This window comes from Paramisgurnus dabryanus, chromosome 9, assembly GCF_030506205.2.
Source record: "Paramisgurnus dabryanus chromosome 9, PD_genome_1.1, whole genome shotgun sequence".
Taxonomy (NCBI): domain Eukaryota; kingdom Metazoa; phylum Chordata; class Actinopteri; order Cypriniformes; family Cobitidae; genus Paramisgurnus; species Paramisgurnus dabryanus.
The window spans coordinates 30,197,672-30,213,403 of NC_133345.1; the positions used below are offsets into that span (position 1 = coordinate 30,197,672).

At 38.6% G+C, this 15,732-nt stretch overlaps 1 protein-coding gene across 2 annotated transcripts in view; it reads left to right on the forward strand.

The window, feature by feature from the left end:
• Positions 1-15,732, forward strand: part of nedd4a (NEDD4 E3 ubiquitin protein ligase a) — a 47,489-nt gene that overhangs the window by 5,516 nt on the left and 26,241 nt on the right. Inside the window, exons 5-6 of one of the 2 annotated variants that reach the window (XM_073815785.1) lie at positions 3,237-3,290; positions 6,552-7,613. In XM_073815785.1, coding sequence (XP_073671886.1) covers positions 3,237-3,290; positions 6,552-7,613 — 1,116 coding nt within the window. The remainder of the gene's footprint in view (positions 1-3,236; positions 3,291-6,551; positions 7,614-15,732) is intronic. The other variant, XM_065283691.2, reaches the window with a different exon arrangement.

Genomic DNA, 15,732 nt, shown 5'->3' on the forward strand with positions numbered 1-15,732 from the left:
TTCTTAAGAAATTAATGAATTGAATTTTCTTCTTTGTGAATTGGTCCTGCTGTTGTTAAATATAATATGCACTGTTTGATCATAAAACAGTGTGTAATCCCTGGTCTATGTGTTGGAGTCTACATCTATGTTTATACTAAACAAAAAATTGAGTTAAACCGAGCCTGCACACTTCCTAGAAGAATAGTATTGTTTAACACGAGCCAGTCTTTTAATATATCATATGACCATAGTTGAAACAAACACAGGCCACTGTAATGATTTTATTTTTAACACATAAGATGATGTATTCACAATTATTAATCTGAACTCATAGCTGTAGATGGAGCAGGTTTAATGTATTACTAACACCAGAAGATATCGCAGTGTGCTGACATCACCTACTAACACATTTAATCTAAATCTGTTAATGTTGGTAGTCGACATGAAAAGTGATAGCAGGCACAGCAGTTTGCTGATGCGTATCCTGATATAATCCATTTAAAATTATTCTGACGCTTGTATTATGGCCTATGTCTTTACATTAATTACACGGCAACAGTAATGTTTACAAGATGTCACAGCATAGGACTAGTCCAAGAAATTTTTCATTCCAAAGTCATATGTTGCTGTTTCTCTGTGAAACTTGTGAAAGACTCTTTTACATGAAGTATAATGCAAGAGTCATGGGTGTCTGTCCTTAAATAAGCTACTGTACGGATTCAGGGTTACTGTAGATTATAGTGTACAAGTCACAAGAATAACTTCATAAAATCTTTGTAAATATTGCGCAAAATGTTTCATTTGATGTTCCATGGAAAATCGGCGTTATACGGGTGTAGAACAACATAAGGGTGTGTAAACGATGGCAGAATTTTCATTTTTATGTGTACTGTTCCTAAAATAAAGACAAGTCTATTTTTCATGCCTCAAGTTCAAAGGAAATGTAATCAGGGGTTGGAATTAAATGTAAAACATCGGGGTCAGATTTAGGGGTTCGGGGTCAGGAGTTGGGTTGCAGGGGCCGCTGAAGAACGGGGAGTCCCTTACATTCCGTCCTCTTTCTTACCGTCATGTGATGAACTGTGACACATTTACTGATGTGCTGAGCATGTCTCTCTTACATGGACATCAGCCATTTTCTCAGAAATGACACAACCCACATCATTAGATTGGATCAGAAAACAGTAAAGCAAGTGTCATTTGTTAAAAAAAATAGCACAAGAGTTAATCAGAGTTTAAAAAAATATGGCTGCAAGATATCAAAACGACTAAAATGAAATGGCTGAAAATACCGCATATGTGCATGTCACAATATGCATTTACTGTAGCAATGGAGAATTATGTATTTTTTAGTGCTGGGCAAAGATTAATCGCGATTAATAGCATACAAAATAAAAGTGATTTTTTTTTTTGCATAATATATGGGTGTCTGCTGTGTGTAATTATTATGTATATATAAATACACACACATTCATGTGTATATATATTTTTTTATATTTTTATATATTCTATATGATGTATAGACGGTTTCAGCAGTTACAACATAAACAAGTGGCTGTCGCGGGCCGCACGTAACTTCCGGTAAGCTCCGCTAAGAATAAATAACAACAAAGTTCTTTAAACGTAGTTTATTTATATAACAAACAAAAAACAACACATAGATTACCTAGGAAACCAAAACATTTGTTATTTTCGAGGAGGCATTTGTTCAAGAGATCAGTTTAGCAACTAGTCAGACCATTAAAAAAACGAATCCGGAAGTAAAGTTCAGATCCAGACGTGTATCACGTGCGTCCGATGAAACCGTCTATAAATAAAAAAATATATAAATTAAACATTTCTGAAATGAATATATGTATGTGTGGTTAAATATACATAATAATTGCACACAGCAGACACACATGTTATACAAAAAAATCTTTTATTTTGTATGTGATTAATCGTGATTAATTAATCTTTGATTAATCTTTACTCAGCACTAATTTAAATACTTTAAATGTATGTATATATGTATAGTCAGAGTTTTAAGTCAATGAACAGCAGAGAGACTGGTGAAAGTTGGCTATATATAAAACCGTATTAGTTTGTTTTTTAATTCATTTTATTATAATTTTAATAATTTTACAAACTTCAAGCTTTATTATAGGGATGCACCGATAGGATTTTTTTGGGCCGATACGGATTTAAAAAGACAACTTCTGGCCGATACCGATATTAAACACTCGTATACAATACTATACAGCTGGTCTAAGCTAGTTTATTTCTGCATCAAATTATTTTTACTGAACATGGATTGGATCTAATTAACATTTAACTGACCAACATAATAAGAGAGGCACAAATTAAGCTAAAACAAATATAATAAGACAGCATGACAAACTTCAAAGGTGGTTTTTGCTATTCAGAATTTATTTTATTAACAACATTAACTCATTTTTTTTTTTTTTTTTACATATAATGGATTTCTTTATGCAGTTAATTAATAAACAATCGGTATCGGCCTTTCTCGTGCTATTGCCGATATGCCGATGGTTTCAAATTCATCAAAAATCGGTCGATAAATATCGGCGGCCGATACATCGGTGCATCACTACTTTATTATATTGCATATTGTATATTGCATTATATAGCAAGTTAATTATTGCATATTGCACTTTTCCCCAATATGGTGTAGCTCTATATTCAATAATGTTCAAAATGAAAATGTATTTGGACGTTGCCTTAAAGTAATGTAATAAAGCTAATTCACGTGTGGTTATTTTTTTAGGACACCTGTATGAACTTGATGACTTCATCCATCCACTTAAAATCAACTTGACATAAGTTTTGTTAGTAGCAAAAAATTCAAATATTTTATAAAGCTTCAGCTTATTTTATTGTTCTTAAAACGTGAATAAATAATAAGTTTGAAGTATCCTAGACTTGGTTTTTAACCTGTCTAACCTTTAAAGTTTCACACCACAATGAAATACAAAGACTGTCACACGTGATATTTAATGCATGAATCAGAGCTATAATGATCCCAACAGCAGCACAAGACAGCTTTCATAGACCACTGGCCCAAATAACAACACGTGGACTTTACAAATGGATAAACTGAGCAAGCTTAAAGGCATGTGGTTATGAGTCACTGGCCCATTTACAGACCTCGAAGTCTATACAAGATATATTTACAGTTTACATATAAATACAGTATATACAGTATATATACAGTTTATATATTTTTTTGGTCTCATTATTTATCTCTGTCACAGGTGCATCCCAGAAAACATCGCCTGCTACTGGAAGTGTTTGATGAAAATCGTTTGGTAGGTATTTGCATTGATACACTGTTAAATAAATTTGTTGTAGCTGTATGAGACCCTATTTGTCAAATCCAGGCTAAAGTCTCACAACTTAATGATGAGATTACGAGCATCAAAGTTTGATTTCACTCATAGATTTCACATTTATTTCAATCTTAGTCAGTCAATATTAAATATTATATAATATAATAGGGCTGGGTATCGATTCAGATTTTCCAGATCGATTCGATTTCGATTCACAAGCTACCAAATCGATTCGATTTCGGGCCGGTTTTTATACTCTATTCAACTCAATGAATATAGATTTAATACAAATACTAAATTAATAAAAAGAACAGTGAACAGCAGGTTACAAGTGAGTAATTAATAAAATAGACGAAGCACCTGAAACTGTCATTTTAAGCACTGTATGAATGAATGACAGGCTTGCCTCTTGCTCCTTGGTAACATTGCGCTAGGCAAAAAAGAGGGTGACATCTAGTGAAGAAGACTAGTAATTCGATTAACGTTAATCTTTCGTTCAATGTTTGCAGAAATAAATATGAAAGAAAAAAAAATCGATTCTGCTCTTTGAGAATCGATTCTGAATCGACCACGTTTAAAAAAACGATTAATCGAAAAATCGATTTTTTTGCCCAGCCCTATAATATAATATAGGGATGCTAAACAATTAGTTGCGATTAATCGTTAGCAGAATAAAAGTTTTTGTTTACATCACATATGTGTGTAAACTGTGTATAATAAATATGTATATATATATATATATATAAATATGAACACATTCATGTATAATTTTAAGTAAAAAAAAATGTATATATTAAGTATTTATATTTATATATAATATAAATATACATAAATATACAAATGTATATACACATGTAAACATTTCTAAAACATATACATGCATGTGTGTACATTTATTTATACAAATTTATTATACACAGTTCACACACATATATGATGTAAACAAAAACTTTTATTCTGCTATTATTATAATATTATATTATAATAATGTTTTTCATATTATTTAGGTTGATTTTATGTAGCAGTACATCACAATAAAACTTAATCTGGGTCTTCACCGGCGGGGTCACATATAGATAGTTTAAATTAGCAAAATGTGTTTGTATCATATAGTAACATTATCACAGCTAAACACCGGCCAAACAATGGCGAGCATTAGCTGGTTAATGAAATCACACGTGTAGTTAAACAATCTAGCCTCTATACAGTGTTATGTCCAGGTTTGTAAAATCAGCAGCGTTGGTGTGTAATGAATGAACAAGGATGCCTTTTAGCAAGTAACCACCATAAAGCTCAGGTGTGAGAAATAAAATCTACCCCCGGGTGCTGTTATATGTGTAAAGTAACTGTTTAAACACACATAAAAGTGAATGAAGCCTGACTAGCATTGAGGGAGTATTCTCCGTCACACACTGTTGGCGTCCCACCCGAGTAAGTGGGAAGGTTAAACAAACTCTTGGGTGAAAGACCCAGTGTGTCTTGATAAGATTATACATTACCGTATGTCATTAGATATAAAAAAAAACTGGCGTGTCATTGCTAAAATGTGTTTGTTGGCATGAACGGTGTTCTTTATTTGGATACTGAAACTAGTGGACTACCTAAATCATTTATTGTATTTGCCTTTATTGTTCAACCCACGCTTTATTGTTCTGTCTGCATAATAGCACATGACACTTTAACGACATACGACACTTTAATGACTACGTATGACACTTTAAATATCCCAGTGCCCTCCACTTGTGTTTAACCCTGTGTTTTAATTCTGTATATGGTCCTGTAAATGTTACTGTAAGTCATGAGCATTTCAAATCCAGTGACAAATACAAAAGTCTTGCCTTGAGTATGCATGCTATTTCTATCATTTATGACTTCAGCTCAGGTGGATCTACAGTATCACAAACAACCTGAATCTCATTTTGTGCAAATGATTCAAACATTAAAGTTAGGAGATAATAATCTGTTAATTTCGAGGGAGGTTTCACGTGCCGATTCTGGTCCCTTGTGCAATTGGGCTTGATTGATGAGATGGCATTTCTGTGACAGAAGGAGATCTTAAATGACTGCAACAGCGGGTGTCATATAACACGTGATGTGGCAAACGTCCATGTGAGAAGTGCCACAACAAGCTCACTGTTTGACTCGGAGGCACTCATTTGGCACAAACAGGCGTGTTACCCTGTTAGTTTTACAGAGTGAATTGTTAGATTAAGCTATCATGCTTTTACGCTTCGCATGGTTGGAACTGCAGAAATAGGCTATTCGGTTTACAAGCTTGGCGCTTTCAACAGCTCGTAACACCCTGTTCTTTGCATGCATCTCGGACGTACTGCTGAATTCAGAGTATGCTGGATGCTGTTGAGAAAACTAAACCAACAGATTGAAACGGAATGATGCCAAAACCTATTCCACTTTATTTCCTGTAACTCTATCCTGGTGGGGTAAAAATATTAGCGGGCGTGCAGCTTTACAGAAACTTTAGACAGCGGGTTGGCTCTGCGGCTGGAGGAGGTGGTAGACGTGAGGTTGGCTTGAACGGGGCAGGCTGTTCCACCTCACTCCATCCTGGCATGCTTGCAAGTTTGTTGTTTTTTGCAATTGACCAACAGCAGGACTTCAATCGGTTTGGTGGGGGGTTCTTGCAAAACTGCAGCTGATACGCGCCGGAGGTCTGGCACTGAAGTGCCCTTTTCAAAGAGGAGGGTTTGTGTTTGCTTGAAGCAGTTGCCTTAGTAAAGCTCAGCGAGGCTTTCCCTTCAAAGAGGAAGTCAGATGGTGCTCGGCACAGAGCTCTGTGTTTTATGTTGCCTTTGACCTCACATGGCCGACAGCTTCGGGAGGAATGCCGGTTGTCACCGCTGCTATTTTGGCTATGTGTAGCTGCTAATGATCGCAGTCACGGCGCGGAGAGCAGTTGCTTAGTTGCACGCCGTCTTTGTTGATTTCACGAGCAGGTTTGCCATGTCGCGCTTGCTTCTGGACCCCGTGGAATAGGACCGCATGGCACGACAACTGCGATTGCATTTCGCTTCGAGGAGAAGCAACACAGACCCTCTGTCCGATAGCTGCAGTCATGCCGAAGACTGCGGGCTCGCTGGTGCCAGCCGAAACTCGACTGAGGGACTGGCGTACAGTTCTGTCCACATGAAGGTGACTCCGAGACAGCTGGCCCTGAATTTGCCGCCCTTGTCACCAGAGTACGGTAATTTACAGCGCCACTCTACAGTATTTATCCCCAAGGTAAACGGAAATGGAGGGTGCAGGAAAAGCACGGTGCAGATCTCCTTGCAGCCTTGCAAACAGAGCGGTGATACGGACGGAGAGGAGGGAGAAATCGCGAGCTGTGAGGGAGGAAACGGGAGCGGGTACGATGGAGGTTCTTGCGGCAGTAGCACGGCAAGCGATCCGGGTTACTGCAGCAGTAATAGCATATTCGAATCTGAAGTGCCGGATCGAAAGACTCAGGCTCAGGATAAGACCGTCACGCGGCGGAAAGCGAGGGCACCTTTGCGTCGCTGCTCTTCTTTGGTGATTTTCCCACGGAGTCCCTGCACAACGCCGCCCGCGTCCCCCGTCAGTCCGGTTGCGTCTCCCATGATTCCCCCTTTGCCCCCATCTGGACGTGGTTCTTTTCAGACCTCCCATCAGATGCAGCTGTCCAGCACTGATGTGCCGCACGATGACACGCAATTGACGTCCAAGGGATCCGTCGCCACGGCTGTGAACGGTCTGCGGCTGTCCAAAACCAGCTGCGCGTCAGCAGAGCAAAGAGACGCCAAAGCCATGGTTAATTTCAATGTATCTGCAGATCAACCGTCAGGGCCAGAGCGAACGGAAAGACACTCCAGCGTTTTACTGCGACTTCCTTCAAAGAAAGGAAATCCAGCCAAGTCAAAGCTTAACGGCGACTGTTCCAAACCTCCCGACGGTCCGCAATCAGATGACGTGCCAGTATCCCAGAAAGCCAAGCTTTACCGTAGCACCTCGGCTTGTATGCTACCAAGCGGACGGCCGCCGTCAACAGAAAGGAGACACAATACCTGTCCGACTAGTAGTAATTCCTCAAAAAAAGACTCCCGTCATGTTCTTCACAGGAGCATTTCTTTGGAGGTTCCTTGCGAAAACACGGAGATATCTTGTCTCGTTTCAAATGGCGCACACATTCACTCCGGGAATGGCCCTCCACATGTGCACATCCATGTGTCTCGTGGCACAGGTACAAAAAAAACAAACACTCCAAAGGATAGCAGCGCAACCGGCACAAAGGATCACGTTCCTACCTGTGTAGAGAGCAGAGCCACAGTAAGCATTTCTCTTGAATAGTGAAAAATACCGTTTTATTACATAAAAGTGTCATTTTAGTTGTTTTAAAATATTATTTAATATATATTAAGTTATTTTCTTTAAATTGTTTGGCATTAGAGTAGTTGTTTGGATGTCGGAACGTGGTTGCTTTGGATGGAGTATTGTGCAAATGGTGCATTGAAAATGTTTGATAAAAAGAATTTTATCAAGGTTTTTTTTACGTTTCAAAGATTTTAAACATTTACATTTTATATCTATGCACATTTGCAGGAAGAACAGTATTGTAGAGATGTAAAATTTGTGTTTCTTTAAATGGAAATGTTCTCATGGACTTTTTTATCTTAGTTGTGTGCGGATGCGAATTTAGGTCAACTTAACTAACTTTTTTTTCTTAGTATTTATGAATTTTCTTACAAAAGTAAAGTTTTTGTAAATGGTTAGGGTTAGGATAACAATTTTTATTCCCCAAAAAACTTTTAGTCAGAGGTTCTTAAATAACCATGTCTTTCTTACATTTATTAAGAGCCCTTTTTTAAAGATTATTTAAAATACTGAGACATTTGTTGCATTTTTTTCATTTTGCGATCCTAATTTAGAGGACAAATTTTTGCTGCTTTTGCTTGTGCGTTTTGTTAATTCCCACAAATAAGCAGTGTTGTGCACACAAACTTTCAGAAGTACAGAGATGCATTACAACTATTAACTCCATTTGGTTTGCAGACAGATACGATTTCAAAATGAAACCCTTTAGCTTGTGACTTCCATGCACGTGTTTTGTTTTATAGGAGTCTTTTTGTTTTTATTGATACATTTGTAAGCACTCAGTGTAAGTTTGTCGCTTTGGGATAATCGTAGATATCTCTCCCAGCCCGCAATCTATAAATACACCGCCTCTAAAATATTCTGCTCGACTCCAGTTAGTCTGGCCGTGCACAACGCTGGTCAGCCCTCTGGATTCAACATGATCCTCATCGGCCACACATGGCGGCTCTCAGCTGTTGGGCCAAAGGTCAGAAGAGAGGCCGGCGATTGGTGGAGTTGGGGTCCAAACGATGTGACTCCTGTTCTGTTAAGGATAATATGTTTGCTGCCCAGTGGGATGTCTATCAGCCGTGGCATGTTTTCGAAGCATCAGGTGTCTCGCTTGCTCACCCCTGAACTCATTTCATTTGCAGATTCTCTCTGTCTCTGATTTTAACAGTGTGATAGAAACCAGTTTCACGTGGAGTTAACTCTAGCCTTTACCCTTATTGGCACTGTGTGATAGGGGTTTGTGTGTGTGTATGTGTGTGTATAGGGTGGCGGTGTGTTTGTGAATGACTGTGTATTTATGTGTGTGTTTTTCCACAGTGGTTTATGTGTATGATTAGTTCTTATCAGGCTTTAGCTGTTATCTCTTGAGTGACGTCTCTCCTTTAATGATGCTTGACCGCTCAGTGGATTTATTATGAATGAAATTGCATGAAGCCTGGCACGCCTCATTAAGTTTATTTAAAAAATGAATTTAAAAATCAGTATTATATCAGGTCAGTATTTAAAAGTAAATTCTTAATTTTATGCAAAATCCAATATCCGCCGTGTTATTCTGTCATCTTTTCTCCCTTTTTTCCCAAAACACAAGAAACGCCACTCTTCCTTTTCTACAGAATGCAATAAATCCGCTCCACAAATTACAGCGCACCATTCCACGCAATGTAAACAAACAATGGCGGCGCGTTGAGTACACAGAGTCCTAGTTTTCCTCATCTACTTTGTACTTTGTGATCAACAAACAAACAAAAACAAAATAATACTTTAATAGCATTGATAAACCTGTGGTGGTTTTCTGTGACGGGAAAGAAATGGAAGCCATCAACATCTAATAATTTACGCGAGAGGCACTCGGGAGACGATCGCTTGTTCTCCCGACAGCATCTAGCTTCTCTCGTGCTAACACATTGACCCCAGGGGATCTTATGATAAACTTTCCATAATTTTACTCAAAGTCAATGAGAATCACAGCTGATGGATGTGTAAAATACGACATCAAGTATAACCGCGCCCCAATGACAGTGTTCCTAATATGACAGAGTAAGTGTTTTGATTAATGCCATTAATGTTTATTTTTTTAATCAGTGTGTACAACTGTTCAACTAAATGAATATAAAATGGCAAAAATTAATGCACATTTATACATTGATTGAATTGATTTATAGAATTTTGAAAAAAAAACTTTATTGCATTTTGTGGAAAAAAATAATTCGTTTTTATAATAAATCTTTGAAAATCAAGTTATAGATTTGAATTTTTTATGTTTTTATAACCTAAAATGCTATGTGAAAGTTTGTAACAGAAAATAGTGTTTTTTATCTTGTCACTTTCTTGGTATAGAAAACACGTTTTTACCAAAATTTGTCAAAATGGATTTATTGCGTTTTGGAACCAAACTCTTTATCTCCTCTCTTATAGGTAGAGCTGCTTTTTCCAAAGAAATCTTAATAATTTAATGGCTCATGAATGGCACACCTTGAATCATCTTGCAATGGATGTATGGATTTTAACGTCAAAATTGATATTTGAATACGTAATTGAGATCTAGGGCTCTATTTTAACGATCTGAAACGCAAGTGCGAAGCGCAACGCGCAAGTGAGTTTGTGGGCGGATCTTGGGCGCTGTTGCTATTTTTCCGGCGTGAGAAATAACTCTTGCGCCGGGCGCAAATCAATAAGAGGTTGGTCTGAAGTAGGTTCATTATTCATAGGTGTGGTTTGGGCGTAACGTCAAATAAACCAATCAGAACGCTAGCCAACATTCCCTTTAAACGCAAGGGCGCAAGTTCCATGGCGGGTTGCTATTATTATGACGGATTTACCAGGCGCACGCCAGGAGCGGTTTACAGCCGAGGAGACCCACGTTCTTGTACGGGGGAATCCCACGCTTGCCAGCATAAATCGGGCACGCCGTGTAACGGGAGGTGGATCTGCCTCAGGACTTGACGCCAGCAGAGGACATCGCTGCGTCCACCCTCACCGCTGAAAGTGTTTGGGAGCTTTGAAATCGGACCCAAGAAACGCAAGCAAGGTCCAACCCCAAAGTACTCTTACAAATCAAGTTCATATACATTAAGGTTTCTTATGAAAACATTTTAACTATTATTTACATAAAATAAACGTAATACAGCCACACAACAAAGTTATGAAAATATTTTAATCGTTATTTGCATGAGAATAAATAAAAAATATCACCACAATGCTCACCACTATGATTCCCCTTATCTCGTGTATTAATATTTTTAAGTGTAACAATTTATTATTTGCAAAAATAACTGTTGCATCGTGTAGATTAGATAAGCAAAGTGTATGCGCGTTGTGCACGCTATACATTATGGTCAAGCATGCGCCCTTAAAATAGCATAATGAACCACGCGCAACGCGCCACTGACTTTAGACTAGTTTTTTTTGGTTAGTAGCGCAATTGTTTTTTGAAACTGCAAAATAGCAAAAGAGATGGTTTGCGCCGCAACACGCCTCCTTTTTGCGCTGAACCGCCCAGGGAGCGCAAGTTCATTCCCTAGTTTGCTGACGTGCATCTGTGGAGGGAAAAACCCCGCTGTGCGCCGGCGCAAAATACGAATGATACATGCGTCACTGACAAAGTCAATTGCGCTGGGTGCAAGATAGGGCCCCTATAGTGTGATATAATATTTAATACAGTGTTGCTGCCAGATCAACTTGTGTATGGATTAACCAGTTCTCTCCATGAATATAGCCATAGATGCTGGAATGGCATAAAGAATAAATCAACAAACAATACAGTGTTGCTATAGATCCACCGCATGGCCTTTAAGGTTTTGTAAATTTTTCTGAGCGAGCTGCGTGTTATCTCAAGGACCTGCTGATGTGTTTCAGCAAACATGCTTGTGTAGAAGAAAATGTTTCTCTTTGATCCAACGTCATTACGTCTTTTGACATCTGCCATCGTTTTTTATTTTCCCTCTCATTACCAGGACAGATGAGGCCAAACCGATCCGACTGCTTTCACACGATTGTTTTTTGCATCCCTAAATACTGCTTTATTTTACCATAAAAGAAGTAGTTTCTCTAGATTTACTATAGTTTTATCTTCTCTTGATATAGCTGGCTTTATTGTAGGAGAGGCTACACTGTGCAGCAATATACTGCATCACAATACTTTATACTATACTGCACTTCTTTGCAAAGATACCGTTGTGATGTCTTTTTATATGGTACAGTATAATACTTTTCTGGATTGCATACAGTAAATATAATATTGTTTTGTGCAATATTAACATACTAGGCAAGCTGTGTTGGGCTTAACTAGTTTATCTTACTAACTATGAGAGCGTGTGTGCAGAGCACTAGCAGAGATTTCTCCTAATGCTGCCTCTGGTGCTTTACCGTGGTACAGACAGGGTATGGTGAGTTTGACATCTGGGACCGGTGCAGTGACAAAATTACTCTGTGGTTTGACCTGAATTCAGTAAAATAGGCAAATGTGAGGCAGATTGTGAAGAATGAGGGAATATGTTTGTGTTTAAGTCATTGTTGGTTTATAGACGCTGTAAAATAAAACCCTAAAAGTCATGTGCAGGATCGCAGTGATGATAATAGATATGTGTCACTATAATCAAACATCTGACATGCCTTATAAAAGTGATGTGCGCTTAACTTATAATACTTCTGGTTTAATGATATTGTGTGTGTGTGTGTATTTGGTCTAATATTTTAAAAGTTAAACCAGTGCAGGCTGGAAACGTTTCTCGGTTGTGTTCTGAAAACAAACTCGCTCTTTGTTCCTTTAGTTTTGTCTTCTGGCCTACTTTTAGCTTCATACATCATTTGCAGTCTGAGGGCGAGACCGGGGAAGTCTACCTTTATAAAGCATCATCTATCATCTATAAATAAAACATGGATATGTATCATTGTAAACAATAACCTCTGTACTGTACTGACTGTCTGAGTATGTTCATAATGGAACGGAGAGCTTGTTTATGGATTATTTAAGACTGTTATGTTGGATTTGTACGAGTTTTGGGGTCACAAACAAATTGCTAGGGCTGATGGAGAGGAAAACAGAAGCACTAAACCTCACTAACTAAACTAAACTAAACCTCAGCAGGATTCGGTGACGCCCTGAGGTTTGTTTTCATGTGAAGCACAGCCTGTGTGTTGTGGGTTATGTATGTGTGTTTGTTGGGTACAAAGTTTATATGGATAGGAAAACGTGGAAAAAGATTCATAAATGGATCAAACAATTAAAATAACATACACAAAATACACTGTTTATTGACATCTTTTATGTATATCAACTCATTAATTTTAGCATGAGCTTTAGGACGTATATAAGTAGTCACATTTATAGGGCTTTTTTACAGGGTTTCAAAACAGCTTTACAGAAAAAACACAGAAAAATTGGGAAATTATTAAATTTATACTACTATGGCCGTTCATGTGGAGTACAACGTCTTGTGTGTGTGTATATATATGTATATGTTAGGGGTGGCACGGTCCATGAAAAAAATCCGAACCGTTCGGTTCGCTTGTCTCGGTTCGGAGCGCGTGTGTACCGCACGGTTCAACGGTTCATGGCATGCGCAATGTCTCATGCCCTGTATGTGACCTCAGATAGCGTGTTTCCCTTTCGCGCGAAAGAAGAGGTGGTTTCGAGTATAAGTACTGCAGGTTATGTTACGTATAGAAATGGCAAGTGGGAGAGAAAAGGAAGTCTGTCCGCAGTTGGAGGATGCGCCAGCGTCGTATAAGTTTGGTGTGTGGAAACATATTTTTATTTCATGTTACCTATGATGACAGCGGAAATAAAACAATAGATTGAACTGCTCGAACAGCCACAGGAGACCGCCTTCTCTCCGACCATTTATCTAATCTGAGGTACTGTTTTACGTCTTTAGCGCTATTTTTAGCCTTTCATTGATAAAATTAAAGCGGCTGATTTCCGCGTAGTTTCATTTTGCTAGCGTGTGAAAGTTGCGCGATCTTATTTCAGAAATTTCCCCTCAAAGTAATCAGGACAGAAGTGGTCAAAAGTGGACAAAAGAGACGGATTTAAATATTACAGGTGTAAAGGTTATGTTTCTCTCTCGTTCACATATACTCTCAGTATTAAAGCAGCCTCAGTGATAAATCTAAGAGCTACACTGAAGTTGGCATTCTAATAAATGCAAGTTATCTTTGTGTGCTAAAAATGCACATAAAGTTAATGTAGATGGCAATACACATTCTCTTTTTTGCCAAATAAATGAAAAGCATGTTGAAATCATCAATGTCTTCCCTCTTGCTGTTTCAAAATCTCACCTGGCTTTCCTCAGGGATGGTCCCAATAATGTGCTTAAAGTCAAATTCAGTTTGTGCATGATTACATGATATAACTTTTTTTTTAATACTGTATCCTAAATTATGGATAATTAATACATTAATAAGATAATACATTCCTGGAGTGTTAAAAATTTAAAGAAAAAATAACAACAAGAACCGTACTGAACCGAGAACCGTGACCATAGAACCGTGATACGAACCGAACCGAGGGTTTTGTGAACCGTGCCACCCCTAGTATATGTATATGTGTATACATTCATTTATTTCTCAGTCCGCCACAAAATTAAAATTAACCACCACAAAAGATGTTTGCACATCGCGTTTATTACTACCGCTGTCTCACATGAGTTTCTGTGCAAACACCTGTGGCGTCAGTCGAGCCTCATTTTAGTTGCATTTAAAGGGATAATTCGGGCAAAAATGATATTGAACCCATGATTTTCTCCCCCCCCCCAAGCTGTCCGAGTTGCATATGTCCATCGTTTTTCAGACAAACACATTTTCGGATATTTTATAAAATGTTTTAGATCTTTCAGTTGATTAAATGTAATGTTGCGGGGTCCACCCATAGTCCACGACCTTCAAGTCCAAAAAAAGTGCGTCCATCCTTCACAAATTAAATCCAATCGGCTCCAGGATGATAAACAAAGGTCTTCTGAGGGTAATCCGCGCGGTGTTGTTGTAGAAATATCCATATTTAAAACTTTATTAACGTAAATAAATACCTTCAGGTAGCGCCGCCATCTTAGACTCCTCTGTATTCAGGAGAGAGTATTAGCGTAGTGTACGCACTTTTCTTAGTGACGTATGACAAATTCGGAGGGCGAGGGCACAGAGCAGCAGCAGAGTAGCCTCCGTAGGCTGCGTAAGCTTTCATCCTGAATGCGGACGCTACTAAGATGGCGGCGCTACCGGAAGGTATTTATTTTGGTTAATAAAGTTTAAAAATGGATATTTCTACAACAACACCGCGCGGATTACCCTCAGAAGACCTTTGTTTATCATCCTGGAGCCGGTTGGATTTATTTTGTGAAGGATGGACGCACTTTTTTTGGACTTGAAGATCGTGGACCCCGTAACATTACATTTAATCAACTGAAAGATCTAAAACATTTTCTTAAATATCCGAAAATGTGTTTGTCTGAAAAACGATGGACATATGCAACTCGGACAGCTTGGGGGTGAGTAAATCATGGGTTTAATATAATTTTTGCCCGAACTATCCCTTTAAGCATATATGCGGACGTGCGCGTCGCAAATGTGCCGCCACAAACTTCAAGTCTGGAAAAAACTGTTATGGTGTTTCTGATTCTCAACCTGTGGATGTTTTTCATCGCTAAAAGGGAGTTTGGGAACTTACAGGAAAGCACAAATGACAACAGGTTTACTCGAGAAAGCGCAAGCTAGCACGAAGGTAAAGCTAATCTTTTACATAAGCGTGATGACGCTGGTAGTGACGATTCTCTCAGACCAATCAGTGATCTACAGTGTGTTCGGGTCACATTTTGGTAGAGGTCGACCGATTTATCGGCCGGCCGATTAATTGACCGATTTTTGGCATATTTTAAAAAAATCGGCCTTGGCCGATTTTGCTGCAAAATTAGGCCGATTAATAGGCAGGCGCATCTGCGGGCACCTAAGCGTTGTTGTAGAACTCGTGACGCTGCCTCTTGCTGCAAGCAGATCGCTCCCGTCCCGTGTGTGTGCAGCCATGCCTTGTTCACAAACAGCTTTAGTAAACGATGGCGAGATCGCGTGAATTAAGCAGCCAGTACAACAGCGC